The sequence below is a fragment of the Artibeus jamaicensis genome, unplaced genomic scaffold (genome assembly GCF_021234435.1).
Source record: "Artibeus jamaicensis isolate MK-2021 breed Jamaican fruit bat unplaced genomic scaffold, CSHL_Jam_final scaffold_584, whole genome shotgun sequence".
Classification (NCBI taxonomy): Eukaryota; Metazoa; Chordata; class Mammalia; order Chiroptera; family Phyllostomidae; genus Artibeus; species Artibeus jamaicensis.
The window spans coordinates 10,934,933-10,957,394 of NW_026522048.1; the positions used below are offsets into that span (position 1 = coordinate 10,934,933).

The 22,462-nt window shown below is 33.2% G+C and overlaps 1 protein-coding gene across 6 annotated transcripts in view; it reads left to right on the plus strand.

The window, feature by feature from the left end:
• Positions 1 to 22,462, plus strand: part of PPP1R12A (protein phosphatase 1 regulatory subunit 12A) — a 146,796-nt gene that overhangs the window by 91,491 nt on the left and 32,843 nt on the right. For 2 of the 6 annotated variants that reach the window (XM_037158485.2, XM_037158487.2), the window contains exons 6-14: positions 3,606 to 3,680; positions 4,733 to 4,821; positions 4,976 to 5,133; positions 9,514 to 9,638; positions 17,567 to 17,782; positions 18,776 to 18,870; positions 19,666 to 19,770; positions 20,827 to 20,994; positions 21,389 to 21,565. In XM_037158485.2, coding sequence (XP_037014380.2) covers positions 3,606 to 3,680; positions 4,733 to 4,821; positions 4,976 to 5,133; positions 9,514 to 9,638; positions 17,567 to 17,782; positions 18,776 to 18,870; positions 19,666 to 19,770; positions 20,827 to 20,994; positions 21,389 to 21,565 — 1,208 coding nt within the window. The remainder of the gene's footprint in view (positions 1 to 3,605; positions 3,681 to 4,732; positions 4,822 to 4,975; positions 5,134 to 9,513; positions 9,639 to 17,566; positions 17,783 to 18,775; positions 18,871 to 19,665; positions 19,771 to 20,826; positions 20,995 to 21,388; positions 21,566 to 22,462) is intronic. The other 4 variants (XM_037158486.2, XM_037158489.2, XM_037158490.2 and 1 more) reach the window with 4 other exon arrangements.

A 22,462-nucleotide genomic window follows, 5' to 3' on the forward strand; every position in this document is an offset into this window, starting at 1 on the left:
AGTAAAACATACACAATATATAGAATGTATGATAAAAAATTATTTTATCTTGCACCTGTTCTATCATTGTCTAACTCCTGTCATAGAATTCATAATTATGCTCTAGGAAAAAAATACATATAAAATTGTTGCTTTATCTTTTCTCTTTCTATATTGCTATATTAGCAGTTCCTTGAGTCTCGTTTGTTTGTTTGTTTGTTTGTTTGTTTGTTTATGATTCACAGGCCTGATTTATTTTCTTCTAATTTCTTTAATTTTTTTTATTGTTTAATTACTGTTGTCCCCATTTTTCCCCATTACTCTCCCCTGCCCTCCTCATTTTATCACTTTAGTGCATCTTTATATGATTTTCAGAGGATTGTACCTCATAATTTTAAAGAAATTTTTGGTTTTCAACTTGTTTTGGGACAGTGCTATCCTTTTAACAACTGTGTAAAGTATCTGAGTTTTGCAGATTCAGGAATATGATCAAAAAGTCAAGTGATTTTCATAAAGCCTTGATGATTGTTTTCATTTAGTCTGATAAATTCTTCTGCAACTTTCCGTAGTTTTTGCATTCTCATATGTTTTATTTTTCCTGATACTAACTCATTAGTTGTAAAAGTGTGATTTTAAATTTTTATCAAAATTATTTTTCTTTTAAAGTATCAAAATTTTCAAGACATCTTTTAATAGCAAGGGACTATATAGTATACATAGGATTCCAAAGGCTCTTAGGACATAAATATACCCAAATACAACTTGTTTTTAGAATTATATTTCTAAATGTAATACATTTTTATAATACTTTTAATTTTATAGTTTTGCCCATCTGACTTAGGCTGTCTCTCTTTTCATTGGCTGCATTTTAAAGTAACATGTCATACTTCATGCTCAATCAAAGTAAGGTAGTCTTAATTGTGTAAGCCTGCCCGTATAAATTTATGTTGTCATTTAATACTTTCTGCAAAATTTGTAAATTGAAAAATTTTGCTAAACTTATTAAAATGATATCAGAAATGTAGTTAAGATACCTTCAAAGTTTAGGTAAATTCTTTACTAATAGACAACATAATTTGGAGAAATATATGATATAGAAAATGCAATAAATCATATTCTAGAAACCTTGAAATTTTTTCTATATAAAAGTGAGGAAAATGTTCTCAGGTTACAGTATTTAGAAATTTTAGCCTCATTTCTTTAACTTATTTTCAAACTCTAAAGCTCATTTGCTGTCATTTTAACTTATAAATTATACGGTACAGATTTTGAATAGAAAGGTTTTTATTTTGCTTAGCTAATTAAAAGAACTGTTTAACTAGAAAGTACCTAAATAGTAGATTTTTTAAAATATTAACTAAGGTGCTTTTGTAGTTGGAATTGTCTCTAAATCCAGTATTACAGTCATTAGTAGGCAATTTTTGGGCTTCATGGGTGTTATTTAAAAAATTCGAGTGAATAACAGAATTGTGCTGTTATTCTCTCTGGGCCTTTTCTTATTTTCTGTAAAAACAATGGATTCATAAATGGACACATAAATTCTATTCCCATTCCCCCTCTATTACTTGCATGACCTTGGGCAAATAGCATATACTTAGCTCCTAGGTTTTCTCATCTGCACAATGGGAATCATAATAATGATTGCCCTGACTACTTCACTGGTTGTTGTAAAGAAGAAGAGAGATCATACCTGCAAAAAGCAATTCAGTTAGAATAAGTGAGGAAGGAACTGTGTATTTAAACAATGGCACTAGAATGACTCTAGTAATTTACAGATGTTTTGAACTGATTTTTAAGTAGTAATTTTTTAAGATAGTTTTTGTGATTGATAGAGTTTTTATTTTTCTTATACCTCAGCATTGTGCCCTCCTCAGTAGTTTCCTGGTTGCTTTGGGTGACTGTATATGTGCCCTACTTCATTAATACCCCATTCATGAAGAATAGTAACCTTATAGTAGTTACACTTGGTTAGCTTCATAACTGTCCTATTGATTGTTTAAAAAGCATGGTTAACAGGTGTTCTTGTAAATAATGCTACAATGAACATAGGAGTGCTTACGTTCTTTCAAATTAGTGTTTTGGGTTCCTGCATATATATTCCCAGAAGTGGGATCACTGGTTCAAAAGGCACATCCATTTTTAATTTTTTGAGGTATCTCCATACTGCTTTCCACAGTGGCTGTACCACATTCCCACTAACAATGCAAAAGCATTCCCCTCCTCACCAGTACTTGCTGTTTGTTGATTTATTGGTGATAGCCATTCTGACAGGTGAGATATCTCATTGTGATTTTAATTTGCATTTCTCTGATGATTAATTGAGCATCTTATTCCTCTGTCTATTGGCCTTCTGTATGTCCTATTTGGAAAAGTGTCTATTCAGGTCCTTTGCACAGTTTTTAATTGGGTTGTGTGTTTGTTTGCTTGTTTGTTTGTTTTGGTATTGAGTTCTATAAGTTATTTATAAATTTTAGATATCAGCCCCTTATCAGATGTATTGGGAATATGCTCTATTCTGTGGGTTGTCTTTTTTATTTTGTTAATGTTTATTTTTTCTTTCGTTTCCCTTGCCTGGGGAGATATATCTGATAAAATATTGCTCTAAGCAATGTCCTTGATTTTGTTGCCTATGTTTTCTTCTAGGATTTTGTGGTTTGGGGTCTAACATTTAAGTCAGCAGCTATTTTAAATATTCTTTTCCACGTAGAATAACAATAGATTAACAGGTATTCATCTGCATTAATTTTTGAAACTAAACCATACATGTGGCAGACTGAACTTTAACCATTTTAGATGTATATTTTTATCTTATTACTCTAAGAATTTGGTTAATTTTTATAGCAGTATCAAAAAGTAATCGGGCCTCCAAAGGTTAAACATGAAGTTACCACATAACGCAGTAATTTGACTTATAAGATCTACAAAAGAAAATGAAAACAGATGTCTAAACAAAAACTTATAGACAAAGGTTCATAGCAGTATTATTCATTATATATACCAAAAAGCAGAAAGGGAAAACAAATGTTCATCAACTCATAAATAGATTAGCAAATGTGGTGTCATGCAATAGAATATTACTCAGCAATAAAGAGGAATGAAGTAATGATATATGGTACAACACGGATGAACCTTGAAAGTATTATGCAAAGTGAGAAAAACTAGTCACAAAGGATCATGAGATGCTCAGAATAGGCAAATCCATAGTAACATAAAATATATTTGTGGTTGCCTTGGTGGGGGGGGGGTAAGTGAGGAGATGAATGCTAATAGATATGTTTTGTGTGCTTGTGTGTGGCAGTGATCAAAATATTCTAAAGTTTATATTGATAGTTGTAAAACTTTGTGAATATACTTTTTAAAAACATTGAATTGTGTATTTTAAAATGGGTGATTTGTATGGTATATGAATTTTATCTAAATAAAGTTGTTACCAAAAAAGAAAGATCTATCAACTTCTCTCTCACAGTGATTTCTCATACATATCATTCAAGTTATATGTACTATGTTTTGTAACTAACATAAAAATGTTATCTAACTTTTTTCTAATTAATCATACAGAATCACCAAAGGCATTTTATAATTTAATTGAGTTTTTACTATCACCATCCCCCTTGTTTCTTACCTAGGGCCAGACAGCTTTTGATGTAGCAGATGAAGACATTTTAGGATATTTAGAAGAGTTGCAAAAGAAACAAAATCTGGTATGTTTGATGACTATCTCAAAATTATATACATTAGTGAATTAATTCTCTTAATAGCTTTGAGTTTCAGACAGGTTAAAAAAAGTATTCTTATGATGTTTTGTACTTTCTGAACCATAAAACTAAAATGACAGTGAAAGAGAATAAAGGAGTAGTGGTGGTATTTTACCTGTATATTGCTTATCCCCATTTTTTTAAAAGATTTTATTTATTTATTTTTAGAGAGAGGGAAAGGGAGGGAGAAAAGCACTGATATGTGGATGCCTCTTGCACACCCGCAACTGAAGACCTGGCCTGCAACTCAGGCATGTGCCCTGACTGGGAATCGAAGCAGTGCCCATTGGTTTGCAGGCTGGCACTCAGTCCACTGAGCCACACCAGCCAGGGCTTATTCCCATTTTTTTAACCTCCCTTCACAAAATGAATACTTCTATAATGTATATGTTCTGAAGATAACATGTTCCTTTTAAGTTTATAGAAACGTTTACTTAAGACCTGGTGGGCGTGGCTCAGTTGATTGTCATCCTACAAACCTAAAGATTATAGTTTCAGTTCCTGGTCAGGGCAGATGCCTGGGTTGCAGGTTTGGTCCCCAGTTGGGCCACGTGCAAGAGCTAGCCTATGGATGTTTCTCTCTGTCTCTTTCACCCATCCTTTCCCACTCTCCAGAATCAGTAAAAAAGCTTTCTTAGAAGGTAGAGGCTGAAAATCTCAGATTCCTCAAATAGCAGGCCTGATCAGGCAAGAAGTGACGTAACTAGGAAACAGATTTTGAAGTAAAATATCATCAGACCTCCTAAGTTGTGGTTGGACCCTGAGTTTTTAGTGAACAAAAGTTGAGAGGGATCTAAAATAACCCACCTTAGTCTTTCATGGAGTTTTTTAACTGTCTTAAACTTTCTTATCCTTTATCCAAGCCCCTTTCTTTTCATGTACAACTTAAATGTTTGTTTTATTTTGTTCAGTGTTTGTTATTGTTTTAAATTTTATACTTTACTAACTAATATTATTTTAATAGTAATCTTATTTTCTCTTTCATAACTTTTATAAAGCTCCATAGTGAAAAACGGGAGAAGAAATCTCCACTAATTGAATCAACGGCCAATATGGACAATAATCAGACACAGAAGACCTTTAAAAAGTAAGTAAAATATTAAAGTAGATTTTGTTATTGCTATGAATGAGTTGGCATGATGGCCATAGTCATGATTGTTAGATTTTATAGATCTGCACAAAATTAATGTGCTTTGACCTGTTGTGTTTATAATCATTTGAAAGCTATTTTTCTTTCACAGCAAAGAGACATTAATTATTGAGCCAGAGAAAAATGCATCCCGCATTGAATCTCTGGAACAAGAAAAGGTTGATGAAGAAGAAGAAGGAAAGAAAGATGAATCTAGCTGCTCTAGTGAAGAAGATGAGGAAGATGACTCAGAATCAGAAGCTGAAACAGGTAGAATTTGAAGGACAAAAGAATTTTGAGTGATTGTTGGTTCAGTGTAAAGTTAGATGAGATGAAACTTTAATTTTGAACTTTTAAGACTGATTTGCTACTTGTTTGGATACCTACCAAGCCAGGAAATTGTCTTTCAGGCAGTGTAGTTGTGATTTTATTGTTCTCTAATTAATTAAAGGCCCTTGTTCACCTCTCTGTTTTTTCCTTTTCTTTTTTTTCCAGCTGACCTCTTTAGGTTTGAAGGTGAAGAGACTTCCAAGTCTCCCGTAGGATGGTGCAGATAGGATGTGAATAGGTTTTGCAGCTATTCAAGAATGTTCCTACTATTTTTCTGAGGCCCAAAAGTCCAGAAGTAGGTCCCAGCAGCATCCCAAATACTGTATTTTTTGGACTGTAAGACATGCTTCCTGCCCCCCCCCAAAAAAAATTTGGGAGGAATAATGGTGGTTAATCCTGCCATTGAGTTCTGTTTACATTTATATTGGTGAAATATTATGTTGTTTATATGTTACTAAATATTTTACCACATTTTTTGCTTCAGAATTTTTTTTATTTTCCTCCTCTAAAACCTAGGTGCATCTTAATGGTCCTAAAAATACAGTATATTCTCTCTAGAAACAACAGTGACAATTTTGAATCATTTTATTTTTACTCAGCAAAATATTTCATATCAGATAATTTGAGAAGCTAAAGTTTGCCAAATAAATATCAAGGAACACACTGATAACTCTTGTTAACCATTAAAAACAAGATGTTGCTAACAGATACAGGTTAGCTTTGTTGCCAGGAGATATGTTTGGCATTCCTTTATTTTTTGAAGCTTGTTAAATCATATAAGTAAACTACTTTTCAGTAATACACAGAGTTTATTGATACATACATACATACATATGCGTGTGTGTGTATAAATATATAAATACTCAATTCTAGTTACTTTAGGCTTTAATTTTTTAATTTATTGCTGTCACATTACTGGTCAGGTGATTCAGTATATCTTTTGCCTTGGTGACAGTAATATGGGTAAAATTGGAAACTAAAGCAACAGGTAGTCATTGGGTATATCATTTATTTCTATAATGTGCTAATTAAATATTTTTAATTATTAAAAGCAAACTATATGAGAATGCAGTATTAAAGGATACAGACTGATTCATGTGTGTAATTGTAGATGTAAGTAATTTGTTTAATTTAAGATTTCTCTGTAAAATCAGGGCAATAATACCTGCTGTATATTGGTACTACATAGCAATCGATCACTTTATAATATGTTGGCTTTCATATAGTAATTGTATAAAATACTACTATAATGATTTAAATATGATCAATATACATGCTTAACCTAAGATCACTTTAGTTAAATTTGTGCTATTTTCTATGTTCAAATTGAAATGATATTATGAAATTTAAATTGTCTCAGATACTTTTGCAAGTATTTAAAGTTATTTCTATGTAGTTAATCTTGTACGACATGCCTTGGCCCCCAATCAGTAGTAAAAATACATAATTATAAACTACATGCAGATATGTACAAGAAAGCCAAGACTAGCACCCAGATCTGCTAATGCATATGTGTCAGGTCTTTTACTACTTATATATGATAGTTCAAGAACTGGAAATCCAGGTGTCTCACAGAGATTTCTGAGATACTGTTCTCTGAGCCCTTTCCATATAATTCACTGTTCAGTGGTAGGCACTGGGAGCTATTTAAAACAAAAGTCTTCAGATTTAGGCCTGTCTTGCCACTGACTAGCAATTTCCCTGACTTTTGGTTGAAATTTACTTGCTCGTAAAATGAAAAGAATTGGACTAGATGATCTGGATAGCTCTGTAAACTCTATTATTCTATAAATATAAATAGAAGTAGATATCATCAAATTGTATTGTATTAGTTCCCTGTTTGGGGTTAGGCATACCAGCCACTCTCTGCTTAGTTTCTTACTGAGCTAACTTTAAATGTTCCTCTGAAGCATTGTACTATGATAATTTTGTTCTTCCTGTTGCTAATAGTCAGTTGTGCCAGGAAAATTTGACTCTGTCTCAAGAATTAATCCATGTAAATGCTGTGGGGTTTCTTCTCTCTCACTCTTAATATCAACAAGGCTTTATCATACTTTATTTGGCAAGCTTAAGAAGGCAGCCATTTCCCTGTAGAGCTACAGCTTGATTTGACGGTTTCCAAACTGTTCTTTTTTCTATTTTTTGTGTGTGGCTATTTTCTTGGGAACTTTTTGACATAAAATAACTATTTTACTGAACTTTCTTTTATAAATTATTTAGTAGACTAGTTTTTGTTTTACAAAGCCTGTTTTTAAGCAGTGTTCTTTTCGTAAATTAGATGAAAATAGGAACTTAACCAAAAGTATAATATCCTTTCAAATAATTTATAAATTTGAGAGATTAGTTGAGGAAATGAGAACATGAGGCGTAGTTTTGCTTTTAGGTCTTTTTCCTCTAGAACTTGGAAATTTTTCATTCTTCATTAAAATAAAGTGGATAGAAGGGCTTCAGCAATGTTAATAGTATTTACTTAAGTTGGATAGTGGGTGCCTGGTGTTTCTTCTTAAACCGAACGTAAATGCTTACATACATACACATTTTCTGGTGTGTAGATTTCACTGATACAAAACAATTTTTTGAAGATTTTATTTATTTATTTTTTAGAGAGGGGAAGGGAGGAAGAAAGAGGGAGTGAAACATCAACATGTGTTTTCTTCTTGCATGCCCCTTACCGAGGTCCTGGCCCACACCTTGGCATGTGCCTTAGATGGGAAAACAAGCCAGCAACCCTTTTGTTCTCAGACCTGCTCTCAATCCACTGAACCACACCAGCCAGGTCTAAAACAAATTTTTAAACCAAAAGAAAATAGGGAGAAAAGAAAAAAATAATAAAGTGAGGGAAAATGTATTGAATTTTATCTTTATTGTTTATTTCTTCTACTACACTGTAAGTGCTGTGCAGTTAAGATACTGTGTCTTTTCATTAACTCATATGTACCCAGTACCTAGGACAATACTTAAAGTATGGAGACAATAAATATTTGATGAATTATTCCCTCTATTTAAGTGGATTATTTTTTCAGGAAGATGGTTTGATTAGGTTATACATGATTTGTATTTAACTGTGCTAATAGGCTTAGCTTCTGTTGAAGGAAAGAAGGTATTATTTAACAGTGACAAAGTTTATTAGACTGAGTATAGCTGATTCAGTTTATTTGGAAACCTAAGATTATAGTGATTTTTAAATGTGATGTTTTGGTGTTGTCCTTTGTTATCATTTGAGATAAGCTTTTTACCTTATTACATCTTACAGATGTTTTTATAGTCACAAATAGAATGTAATCATTGCAAATTCAGGTTGTTGGTGGGATGTTTATACTTACCCTAAAGTCTTTTTAAATATTGTCTTCTTATAAAGTATAACACCATACAGTAATGATAACTGAAGGTGGAAGATTTCTTTGGAAAACTGATGGTCTAAAGGGAGAGAGGTAGTATAATGAAAGTATCTCATAAGGCTTTAAAGCATTATACTTATTCCCAAAAATATAGAAGGATACCTGTCCTGCCCTATTTTGAAACCGAAGGTATGTTTAAAACTAGATAAAATGGCCTTTGACCATTTGGAAAATAAGCTTTTCTAGTTCCTTTATAAATTGTAGTTAAAGATTTAAGTTATATGTGACCATTTTGGTAAAAGCCAGTCTGACTAATATGTTGAGACATAGTCTTTGAAATTTTTTCTAGCATCAGATTAATATTTCTAATATTTACAGAAATCTTTTTCTCAGTGATTACCAGTTGGAAAATGTCTTAATACATTGTGAAAAGATATTCAACCTGGTATTATGCCTATTTAACTATAGTCTTTATAGGGGTGAAAAGGCATGCTTTTTTGTGATATCAAAGCATACTTTTTGTCAGTAAACTGATGATTGACAAAAAGCACTTTTAGGTTTCCTGGAATAAAGAGCAGCCATCAGTTTTAGATATATGTTGATCTATTAGAAAATTGCACAGTTCTTATAATGTTTTAGTACATTGTATTTATGCATTTGTTTTAAATATAAATTTAAAAGATTTTTAAAATTTTTACAGTGTTAAAAGTACAACCGTCAGATTCTATTTGTGCTTTTTATTGTTTGAAGCTTTGTCATGTTTCTTCATATCGTCTTACATACTTTAGCAAACATACTGAGACATTTCTAGAAACTCCTTTTAAAAATTCACTTGTTAAAAGGGATAATAATAGTGAGAGAAGTCTTTGAATTAACAAAAGCTTAAACAAAAATAGAATATAAAATGGTGTTTTTCTAGTCTTTGAAACCAAATTCATATAGAATCTTGACTCTTAATGTTCTTCTTTTTTTATTAAAATAGATAAGACAAAACCCATGGCTTCTGTAACTAATGCCAATACTTCTAGTACACAAGCAGCTCCTGTGGCTGTTACAACACCTACTGTGTCATCTGGTCAGGCAACACCCACATCACCCATAAAAAAGGTAAGCCAAAATTGTGTTTGCTAAAAGTATGTATAATCTGTATAAGTATCATTTGGGCAAAAGCCTTAAGACCATTCTAAATTTTTAGTTTTTCTAAAAAATTTAAGGTTTTAAATAAGAATATTTTCTTCTGAAATTTGACTAAGAGTTCCTCTGAACCATATTATATTCTTTTTTAATGCTTTTGCAATGGATATTATAGTTGACAGTTATCAGAAATAAATGGCAGAAAGATTAACATTTTTGTATGAAAATGAATAATCACAGTGGTTTTGTTTCAGTTGAAACTTTTGAGAAACACAGATCTTTCTTTTAATCTTTTATCTCTGTAAAGTAAAAGTGCATTTTGATAATTTTACATGAGTATTAAGCACAAAAAGTAGTACTACCACAAGTCAAAGAGAAAACTAGAATCTAGATTTTCTAGCTCAATACGAAGTGCCAAGCATGGAAGTATGGCATACCAGTAAGAAGAGCATGATCTCTGATGACAAACCAAGGACTAGCTCCTGACCCCACCTGTTGTAAGTTTATTTCTTGAGTGAGTTGCCATCTTCCTTATCTAACAAAAAGAGAAAAAGGTGAAAACAATAAATAAAGAAAGTCAGTCAATATTGCTAAACTCTGGTTGAGAGAACCTGGCTGGTCTCCCCAAAATTTAATTTCATGTCTCCCTCTTCTCCCTTATTCTGTTCTCCATTTGTTCTCTGTCCTTTTTGCTTTCTTTTCTGCACCAAACAGTGCTTTTTCACCAGTACGTTAATCTTTTTAAAGACTTTTTTTTCTGCTACTCCAGAACCTGTACATCTTTAAACCCAAATTAAAGATTAAAAGTTCTGGGTTTTTTTTTTTTACCTACTTGTCTCATTTTAAAGGCTTCTTTCCACCATCTTTTATTTATCTGTTTTGAGCATACTCAAGCCCCTCTCCATGTGTACACCCAAACACACACTCATCTGTACACACTTGCACACATACTTTTTTTAAAGAAGTTTTTGCGAAACCATTTAAGAATCAGTTGCAGTCAGTATAATACTTGACCTCTAAATGTTCGAGTATGTATCTCCTAGGTACAAAGTCATTTTCTTTCACACTAAAATGATCATATGTAGGAAATTTAACTTTGAGATAATACTATTTATGTTCACTAACGTACAGATCACACTCAAGATTTTCTCAGTTTCCCTCCTAGTTATAATTATGTCTGGGTTTTGTTTTTGTTGGTTTTTTTTTTTTCGAAATCAAGGGTGCACTCAGGGATTGTACACTTTCTGTAGTTATTATGTTTCTGCCTTTGAATTCCTTATTTTGTTGTCTGACATTATTTGGTTTGCATGAGTTTGAGGACTGATTTTAAATCCCTATAGTGTTTCTGTCTCAGTGTCAGTCTTGCTGATCTTTGGACCTGGCTCCAAGTGGGTAAAATGTGAAACTTTTAAAATTGTGAAGTAGAGAATATTTTTAAAATCTATAGTGTTAGTAATAATCTTCTTCTAAAACTTTTTTTAAGGGAAACAAAATTGTGAATTCTAGGTGTTAGAAATGTGTGGATTTCACTGCACAGTTTGAATGTCAGGAAACAATATGAATGAGTAGTTCTCTTTACCTTCTATATTCTAGAACTGAGGGCTTCTGAATTCAGCTAGATCCCATGTTCATATGATCATAATTATTCTTTAAAATGTAATTCTCCAGAAGTAGTCTGTCTATCTGCAGAAGTTTTACGATGGTTATCATGCCATACATAATTGGTATCACCATGAGTTGCTTTAACTAAAGTTTTATTTACTCTTAGAACCCCTGTATACTTCTTCAATGAATACTAAACTTTAGCTTTTTGATTTATTATCTGTTAACACTTACATTTAAAATAATCCCAAAAGCTCCATCCCCTTAGAATAGTTGGCCAATAAACTGGCTGTCATTCTTTTGAGTATTTAGCTAAGCCATGTCTTACTTACCACAGTCAGTTACAATAGACTTCTTGTGATCAATTATATTTTTCTTGCACAGCCCCAGATTTCTGGCAGTTTACATCTTGATTTGTGCCACCTACCTTAATTGAAAGTACATACTTAATAACTCTGTTAGATGAGTGAGCTAATAGCCTGCTTGCTTATACAATTCTGATTCTGAATTGCTTCTGTTTGTAATCAAATTGATCTAATGAAACTATTTGCCTCTATAATTTGCATATTTAGAAATTCCAATTCTAAATTTCAAGCATCATAACTTAATTTGAAGATTATATTAATTTGTAAGTGCATCTTTAAAGATTTTTCAATTAAGAGTTCTGTTTTTAGATTCCGACTCACTGCTGTGCTTCTAACACTTAGACATAGCTATCTTGAGTTCTCTTGTTTCCACCACCAGTCCATAAACTTCCTGGGAGCCCTCCACACATGCATAAGCAAGGAATGGCTCACAAACCAGGAAACTCTAAAACTGTATTAAATATCCCTTAATGTTTTTCTTTTTTTAAGTATATTTTATTGGTTATGCTATTATAGTTGTCCTATTTTTTTCTCTCTTTCTCCCCCTGTACCCCACCTCCTACCAGCATTTCCCTCTCACCCCTTAGTTCGTGTCCATGGTCCATGGGTCATATATATAAGTTCTTTGGCTTCTCCATTTCCTATACTGTTCTTAACCTCCCCGTCTATTTTATACCTACCATTTATGCTTCTTATTCACTATAGCTTTCCCCCCATATTCCCTTCTCCCTCTCCCCACTGATAACCCTCCATATGATCTCCATTTCTGTGATTCTGTTCCTGTTCTAGCTGTTTGCTTAGGGTTTTTTTTAATGTCCAGTTGTTGATAATTGTGAGTTTGTTGTCATTTTACTGTTCATATTTTTTATCTTCTTCTTTTGCTTAGATAAGTCCCTTTAACATTCCATATAATAAGGACTCGGCAATGATGAACTCCTTTAACTTGACCTTATCTGGGAAGCACTTTATCTGCCCTTCCATTCTAAATGAGAGCTTTGCCGGATACAGTAATCTTGGGTGCAGGTCCTTGCCTTTCATTACTTGGAATACTTCTTTCCAGCCCCTTCTTGCCTGCAAAGTTTCTTTTGAGAAATCAGCTAATAGTCTTATGGGAACTTCTTTGAAGTTTACTGTCTCCTTTTCTCTTGCTGCTTTTAAGATTCCCTCCTTATCTTTAACCTTGGTTAATGTTATTTGCCTTGGTGTGTGCTTCCTTTTGTCCAACTTATTTGGGACTCTGAGCTTTCTGGACTTCCTGGAAGTCTATTTCCTTTGCCAGATTGGCAAAGTTCTCCTTCATTATGTTTTCAAATAAGCTTTAAGTTTCTTGTTCCTCTTCTCCTTCTGGCACCCCTATGATTCAGATGTTGGAACCTTTAAAGTTGTCTCTGAGGTTCCTAAGCCTCTCCTCATTTTTTTGAATTCTTGTTTCTTCATTGTGTTCTGGTTGAATGTTTATTTCTTCCTTCTGTTCCAAATCATTGATTTCAGTCCCATTTTTTGTCTCAGTGTGCCTGTTACATAGTGAGGGGTGGAGCCTTTGGTATTTGCCAGGGCAGGGCAACCCACCTCACTACATTGTGTTGCAGTAATGTAAGGGAGGGGTACAAGAGAAAACAATGCTGCGTGCTCACCTCTCAGCTAGTTTTAAGTCACTTTCTCCACTACCCACAAGCAAACTGGGCCCTTCTGATGCTGGTTCCCAGGTGGGTGGGTTTGTGTACGTTCTAGGACCCTGTGGGTCTCTCTCCAATGAAATATCATGTGAGTCTGGGGGTTTCTCCCCCCGTCTCAACTCTCACAGGTTTTTTTAGTCAGAGATTTTGAGGCTTTATTTCCCTGGGCTGGAACCCTAGATTCCGTGGTCTATCTTGCTTCCAAGTTGTTCCTCCTAGTTTATCCACACACAAATGTGGATCCACCTGGTCCTCTAGTTGACACTTTGCCATTCGTCCTCTCCACCCCTCCTACAGTCTGGATGAATGGTTCTTTTTTAATTCCTTGGTTGTTGGACTTCCTCACAACTTTCTGGCAGTTCTGGTTATTTTTGTTTTTAAATTTGTTGTAGTCCTTCTTTTTGTTGTGCGAGGAAGCAAAGTGTATCTACCTATGCCTCCATCTTGGCCAGAAGTCAGTACCATTTATATTTTATAATAACCTTTGGTAGCTACAGAGAAATCTAGTTGTATATAAGTGATCTTCCCTTAAGCTCTCAACTTCTTCAGCTAAAAATAGAAAAATACTTCTGTAGCAGTGAGATCATGCCTATGATTTGTGGAAATGTTAGCTATAAAACCATCACTTTAATTTTATGATGTTAAGTTTTAACTAACAATAACTATATACAGCTCTCCAGTCAAAATAAATATTGTTGGGTTCTCTAAAAAACATTACTTACTCTGCTGTATGTACTTAGAAATCAATAAAAACAAACTTTTTTCTTTACTAGGTATTAAAAATTAGAATTTTGGGGCGATTAAATGTTTTAATTGAATCTAATCATTAAGCATAATAACTTAATAGAAGACTACTATGTGCTGTAGGTATATATGAAGTATGCCAATAAAAATGTACAGATATAGAATTATAGTTTAAAAATGGAAGAAAGCATATTCGATTTGATGTAATGAAATTAGGACATTGAGATAGATATTGAAGAATGAATATATAATATTTCAACTAAATAGAAGGAAGATTTGTATAGTTTGTTGAAAGGAGAAAAACAGGGTGAGCCAAGTGGAGTTAATGTGGAGTATTTTGTGTGGAAAATGCATTCACCTAGTTTGGTAGATTTATAGGGTACCAATATAAAATAAAACAGGAAAATTAGAGCCAAGTTGTGAAATGTCCCCCTTTCTATGGTACCTTTTATCTTTTTACAATTTGATAATTATAAATGTTTGGAAGAGGCCATGAGAGAATTACTCTTTATGGGATGTATTTCGATAGCAATGCACAGATACATTTGAAGATGAGAGGCTGGTTTAGAGAAGGTTTATTAGAAAGTCACTGAAGTTGCCCAGGGTAAGAATATAAATTAGAGAAGTGACAGTAGTCTTATAAAGAGGAGAAGGATATTTAGAGACTTGGCATCTAATTTGTAAGTAGAGGAAGATAACCAAAAAAAGTTTAATGTGACTAAGAAGTTTCAGTTGAAGAGATCATTGATGCCATTAACAGAAACACAGAACTAAGAGTTGTTTTGGAAATCAAGGTGTTTGATTTTAGGCATGTTGAGAGTCAGGTTCCCATTATTGTTTTGGAGGGCCCATTCTAAAGGTAAACAGAAATTCAGGAATGGTCAGAAATGTGATTTGAGTAGTCAGACTGAACTGAAGAGGAACAAATTAGAAAATAAGCTGAATTTGATTAATATTTAGCCTACTCTCAAAACCCAGGAGAAGAAACTGGGAACAGCAGATGAGACATGTGAGAACAGACTCTTGGAGTATTTATGTTGCAGGGCTATGAAAAGGAAAGTTGCTAAAAAGAACAATAAAAAGACCAAAGGGGGGGCTAATCAGAAGAGTAGGAAAGTCAATACTGTGTCCTATTATGAAAGCCAATATAAGATTTTTAGGGAATGGATATAGTTGAATATTTCAGAGAGCTTCATTTATACCCCAAATAAAATCGAAAGGTGCTTTTTAGTACATACCCCAGGACTTAAGTGCAAATTTATGTTAGACAGAATGGAAGTAGACCAGTTACAATAGTGTTGCAAATGTTTGTTTCAGAACTGGTATTACTGCCTTGTTTTCTTCAAATCTAAAATAGTAGTAATAGTATTTCATTGGATCATTGTAAGATACAATGAGATAACCCAAGTGAAGCACTTAGCTTAGGGCTTGACACCAATGAACATTTGTTACAGTTTCTGTTACAACATTCAGTAAATGTTATCTGCTGAATTACTATTTTATTATGAAGAAATAACATTTGCTTCCAGTTTGGGAGAAGGTTCTAGGGCAGGGGTTGGTAACCATGGTCTATGGGCCAGAGGTGGCCCACGCTGCCTGCTTTTGTGTAGCCTACAAGTTAGAATGGTTTTAATTTTTTTAAGGGTTGCGGGCAAAGGAATCAAAAGAAGAATATTTTATGGCATAAATTCTAATTCCAGTGTTTTTACATAAAGTTTTATTGGAACTCAGCCACATTTTCACTTCTGTATTACCTATGTCTGCTTTTGTGCTACAGCAGCATAGATAAGTAGCTACAACAGAGATCTGTGTCTCAAAGCTTAAAATGTACAATTTGGCCCTTTATAGGAAAAGAGTTTGCCAATCCCTGTTCTAGAGTACTATGACTGTAATTTCAGAAATCAATAACCAGTCACCTCAGTGCCAGTATATGGAATGAAATATGTCAGTTTCCTGAACTTTTTCAATCAATGGAGCCCTTAGTGTTTTACTAATTTTTTTTTCCACAGGCCCACTTGGCCAAAAGAAACATCTGTTTATTTTATTAAGTAGTTAAGTGCAAATAAGTTAATAATGAAAGAGATGTCAGTGTGCTTCTTTCAAAACTTTAAAATATCCCGTAGAGCCTCCTGTGATTTTGTTCTGGTACTCAGTACTCACTAGATGCCTCAGTACTCACTTTGGGAACTGGGGAATGCTGCATGTGTCTATTTTCAACCCTGTTAACTTACTAGAGTTACCAAAAGTCTTACAACAGTTTTGTCTATGAAGTAGCTCTCTGACATCATGGGTGCTTTAACAAACTGTTAAACTGCTAATTATAGCAAACTTTGGCAATAAATATGAAAGAAAGGGTTTTAAAGAAGTATCTGTGTCTTATGCTTGTAGCAGCTAGTTAGTTGCTATATTCACCCATCTATATTTAACTGATTGAATATTTAAATTCTCTAAGTGAACTTGATGACATGAGCTAGTTAAAAATAACAGATGTTTCATTTTTAGGGTTGTTAGAAAGATAGCCATGAAAATGAAATAAATATTTGTACAAAAAAGTTTTTAGTTGAAATATTTAATACAATATTTAGCATAAAAAATCAAACAGTAAATATAAGGTTATGGTATTAAAAATATCACTGAAAAATATAACTCAAAAATAGGTCACTTATTAATTTTTTGTTGGTTATGTTGGATTAAAATTTTTAACCTAAATATATAAATGAATATGAACAAAACTTAAGTGCAGTAGTTTGTTTACTCAGCATTCTCTATTATATGCTCTGTATGCTTTAACTGCTTTAGAAGTTTCATTAGATTCTTTCAGATTTTCTCATACTGAAAATGGAACTTGTTTTCAGTGACTTTTCAAGATTGGATTATTACGCAGTTAGTAGGTTTTAATTTATCATGCAACTCGTTTATAGAAGAAAAATATGTTTTGTTCATAACTTTCTTTTCTGTTTTCATACTTTAAATCTTTATCTCTTTACCTGTCTTATTTTAATTGGCTTTAGTATGATTTCATTGCTCCTATCATGCCTGTGGTGGAATCAGTAGATCCCGCATCATGGAGGCAGGGCTTGCGCAAAACTGGCATTGTTCTTGTGCCCAGTAAGGGTGAAAAATCTATGGTGAGGCATTTCTATGTGCAAGGGTTTATATTAGGTTACAATATAACAAGTTTAATATGAATATTGGTTCCAAAGATGCATGGTTTTAAGTCCTTATAGTGTGCTCATTCCTGTTCTCTGTATTTGCATCATAATTTTTCTGTGTGGTATAAAGTGTGGAGTGTGTTTTCTTATATCTAACTTCTGAAAAGGCAGTTCATTCATTTTTCAGCTTTAGAACTTTTACACTTTTGACTAAGACATTAACCTACTTAGTAAAAGTGTTGCTCCTGAAACTATTAACTGTAATTTTAAACATTTTTTTCTGTAAACTTATCATTGCCAGCTTATGGACTGATGTCTTGATAATTCTTTTTTTCTTTTCTTTAAAAATAAAATAAAAACAGTTCCCAACCTCAGCTACAAAAATTTCTTCCAAAGAAGAAGAAAGAAAAGATGAGTCTCCTGCATCTTGGAGGTTAGGACTTAGAAAGACTGGCAGTTACGGTGCACTTGCAGAAATCACAGCATCTAAAGAGGCTCAGAAAGAAAAAGATACTGCAGGTGTTATGCGTTCAGCTTCAAGTCCCAGACTTTCCTCCTCTTTGGATAATAAAGAAAAGGTAATCTATTTCATGAAGGGTAGAACCCTTCATTTTACTTGAGAATTCACAATAAAATGTATTGAGGAGGAAGTTTATTTTATTAGGAAAGTTTTCTCAACACATTTTTTCTAGAATGTGATTATACTCCTAAGTTACATTTATCTAGTATCTGCAGTTTTTTATTTGCTTTTTTATCACAAGCAACTTTGTCTTAATGATTAGTTTTAATAACTATATTTTGAAAAGCAGTATTAAATTGCATCACACAAAATGTCCCATAGTTCATTCAGTATTACTTCATATTGTTAGATTATTTATTTCCCACGGCATTTTTAGTGCTTGGACTTTTATTTTATACAGGTTTTTTCCCCTCTATTTAGGAGTGTTTTCTTGTATCAGAAATTCAGAAATGGAATTTCTTATCAAGTAATTTTAATGTTTTTATTTTGTATAAATGTATTACCCAGTTTTTCCCAACATATAGATGCCAATGAGTCAGATGCCATTGTTGAAGCACTCTCAATCAGATGTGGATGTACATGACTTCAGTAATTTTGTTTTGAATATTGTATTGTTACGTTTTTAAACAGTAGACTATCAAGATAGTAAATCCCTTTTATAATATAAGTATTATAAGTGATTGGGACTTAAGAGTAAATCATGTTTTCCTGGAAGAAATAAGCATATTTTACCTTCTGATACCACATTACTTTAAGTAATTTGTTACAGGAATTTTTTTTCTTATGTTAGAATATTATCTAATTGTAGATAAAAGGAGAAAGAAAATAAAATTAGTTTCTACAGGCTGTCCTTTAGTGCTTATAATACTGAATATTGGTAAACATCAATTTTAGAGTTTGGCAAGGAAGTATGGAAATACTGTAAAGTAAACTGTAATGGCTATGTAATTATATATTGTTGAATACTCTTTTTCTTTAATAAATACTCTTGGCAGAGCCTACAGTTATCACACAGATTTATTTTCACTCATGTTTTTTTCCCGTTGTATAGGAGAAAGATAGTAAAGGAACTAGGCTTGCATATGTTGCACCTACCATACCGAGACGACTAGCCAGTACATCTGACATTGAAGAGAAGGAAAACAGGTGGATTCACTATGATTTGCTTTATGTTTTTACTATAAAATCTTTATTAGCTAGCATGAAAGTGAAAGCATGAGCATTATTGTAATTATGTTGGATATGGATTGTGGGAAGAGATGCAGGGTATTCCTAAGAGAACACCATGGATTCCTGAGGAAAGTCTGGCTTGTTGTGTTCATGAAATAGCAAAAAAACAAAAAAAAGCATTGTGTTTGGAACAGAGTAAGGGGACAGTGATGGCAGACAAGGTCACAAAGTAGTACATGCTCTCTAAATATGTGGAACATATCGAACAGGAGAAAGAAGAAGGGTAGGAAAATGCCCTTACTTAATTTAGCTTCTTCCTGTTTTTCAGCACTTAGAGTATGAGAACTTATTAATATGGATGTAATCCTGTTATAATATCTAATTTTGCATCTGACCTTTTTTTACTTAGCATCTCATATGCTAAATATATATGCTAATACATATTTTCATTTAAGCATTGTTTTTCATCAGTACATAATGTTCCATAGAGTAGCTCTTTTGAGGTTAGACTAAGGACTTCCCTTCCTCACACTGTGGACATTTAAATTGTCTAATGTAATCATAAATTAAACTTCTGTAAGCCTCCTAATTTTTCCCCTATAAGTAGGACTATACCTTAGGGATAGAATCTTTAGAACTGGAATTACTTCCACTTGTTTTCCCAAGGGATTTTTCTAGTTTCTACTTCTACTTCTAATGCTTATTAATGTACAGCTTGTTAACTCTGTTTATAAATTATCTATCAGAATCTGAAGGATATTCTTTTCACAGAGACTCTTCAAGTTTGCGAACAAGTAGTTCCTATACAAGAAGAAAATGGGAAGACGATCTCAAAAGGAATAGCTCAATTAATGAAGTATCAACTTATCATAAAAGGTAGTAATATAATTCTTAACTAACTTGTATTTTATAAAAATATGAGGTAATTAGTTTGGACTCCTCAATTTAACATCATATAAGAAATATATGGATGTCTTAAATATATTTGTTTAAATGAAACTTTATTTGAAGACACAGAATATATATTTAAAAATGAGTGAAACTGCTATTAATGCCTTTCTGTTATATTACAGTGAGTCCTCCTATAACGTTGTCAGTAGGTTCTGCTACTTGAAGTGAAATGTATGACAAAACCAATTCTACCTTAGGCTAATTGATATGAACAAGAGTTAAGTTCCTGTGGAATCTCATCAATGTTTTAATGAAACAGTATTGAGTGAAACGTTATTCCAGGACCTACTGTATATATTTTAATTCAATTGGATATATTATAAAGTATCTTTTAAACTGTAGCATATTGAAAAGAAAGTCCTTATCTAATACACTGGACCAGTTAAAATAGATCTGGCCATCATTTGGTGACCCAGAAAGTTTTCGCTTGTCTTAGAACTCGGAACAATGGAAATGCCTTGAATTAGAATGTTGCTAATATCATGGAGGGGGTTGGGGAGTGAGGCCTATAAATTGTTTCATAGCTAAAAGCAACCAAAAAGAAGAATAAAAGACAAACCTGTGTAATATAGGTAGGCATGGATCAATCCTGAGGATGTGACCCATTGCTGAACCCATTTTCTTGAAAAATGTCAGTCTTAACTTCCCCAAATAAATCTAAATGACATTGTTTTTCCCAAACCCAGCCTGGCATGGCCAGATGATCTGGAGCAGTTCCAGAAATGTCAAATATTTGATCAGACCATCTTTGAGTCTTGTTGAGGAAGGTGGGAGGCAGTAAAACCATACACTACCAAATTAGTGAAATCATCTAGACTCTAGCAAGTTGTAGGTGCAACTCTTGGTGCTGGAGCTGGTGGTGTATTTAGGAACACAGTTTTTTAGATTTTCCCTAGCCTTGTGAATCTATGTAATGTATAGACATTAACTATAGAATACACATACAAACACGTCCTATATAGAAATGACTCTTTCCTTTAGTTGCTCCTTTGGTAGAAGACAAGATGATTTGATTAGTTCTAGTGTTCCAAGCACCACATCAACACCAACAGTTACCTCTGCAGCTGGGCTTCAGAAAAGCCTGCTTTCCAGCACAAGCACTACTACAAAGATTACAACGGGTTCTTCCTCAGCAGGCACACAAAGCAGGTGAGTCACAGATACATTTTGTGTTCAGGCCTACTGTGTGCTTATGTATGTGCATGCATTTTTGTTTAGAAGATTGTGGGGCTCTGGATTTTTTTCATTTACCTTGTTAAAATTATTTACCAAAAAAATTGGTTCCAAAAAGAGACTGTTAACGCATGTCTGGGGGAAAAATTAGATTCCTGAATTATAAACTTCCCTTGAAATTAGGCTGCTTAAAATATAAATTTCTCTCTGACAGATCTGTTTAACCTTTTGTTCATAGATGAAACATGTCTTGCCTTGTGTTTTTAAAAAATCCATCCCTGTAATCACACGTTTTCAGCTGCTAGAAAGTGCTTTCATTGTTTAGCTGTTTTCCTTTTCTCTTTTTGTGTTGCTTCTTGTGATGCTATAGTACCTCAAATCGTTTGTGGGCTGAGGATAGTACTGAAAAAGAAAAGGACAGTGTGCCTACGGCAGTGACCATTCCTGTTGCTCCAACTGTTGTAAATGCTGCAGCCTCTACCACAACCCTGACTACAACTACTGCTGGCACTGTCTCCTCCACATCAGAGGTCAGGGAGAGACGCAGGTGTGTAAAGGTCCTACTAGGACTGCTGCTGTATCTTGCCCAGTGATGAAAGTCGTTTGTTTTGTTTTGTTTTTTTTTTAATCTTGTAAAGTTGGTGACCATCTCTCCAGTAGGTTAATAAATAAAATGTAAATTGATACAATTAGCCATTGTTACCATTCAGACTTGATAACCCATCTCAAACAGTATTGTTTTTGTTTAAAGGCAGTAAGCCAGACCATTGTCTTCTTATTTGGCCATCTTTTTTTAATGGTTGGTTTAATTCAAAGTGTTTTTATTATAAGGATCTAAACACACATGGTCACACTCATGGAAAACTAGATGCAACATGACAAAAATAGGTTTTTTCATTCTTTACATTATTAAATCTGATGGATAATTAAGCTGTTTTTGTTATTTTTGAGAATTTCTTTTTAAGACACTCTTAATGAGAAAAGGCTTCTTATACATACTTATAAGCCAAGTAATTTTAACTGTGTTGAGTACACTCACTTAGTTTTAATTCTGGTGTATAGAAGGCACTCATTAATTAAATTTTTTTAATAGTCTGAATTATTTTGTGCGCTGCTGTCAGCAGTACGGAATCATAGATGTAGAAAGGAACTTACCCATTATCTTTTGTGATATACCCAATTTACTGAAGGAAACTGAGGCCCAGAGATATTAAGTGACTTTTCTACTCTGATATAGTTAGTGTGAGAGCTAAGGCCATGCCCAAGATTACAGAGGACTCAATCTAGTTTTCTTGCTATATCATTCTTAGTCCCTGGCTTTGAATTTTGTTTTTCCTCTTGAGAAAGAAGAAAATGTTAAGAAGCTAAATATAACTTTTTTTATATTTTATTCTTGCAAAATTGAATTAGCTACATAACTGATATTTTCTTTCCAAAATGCTGA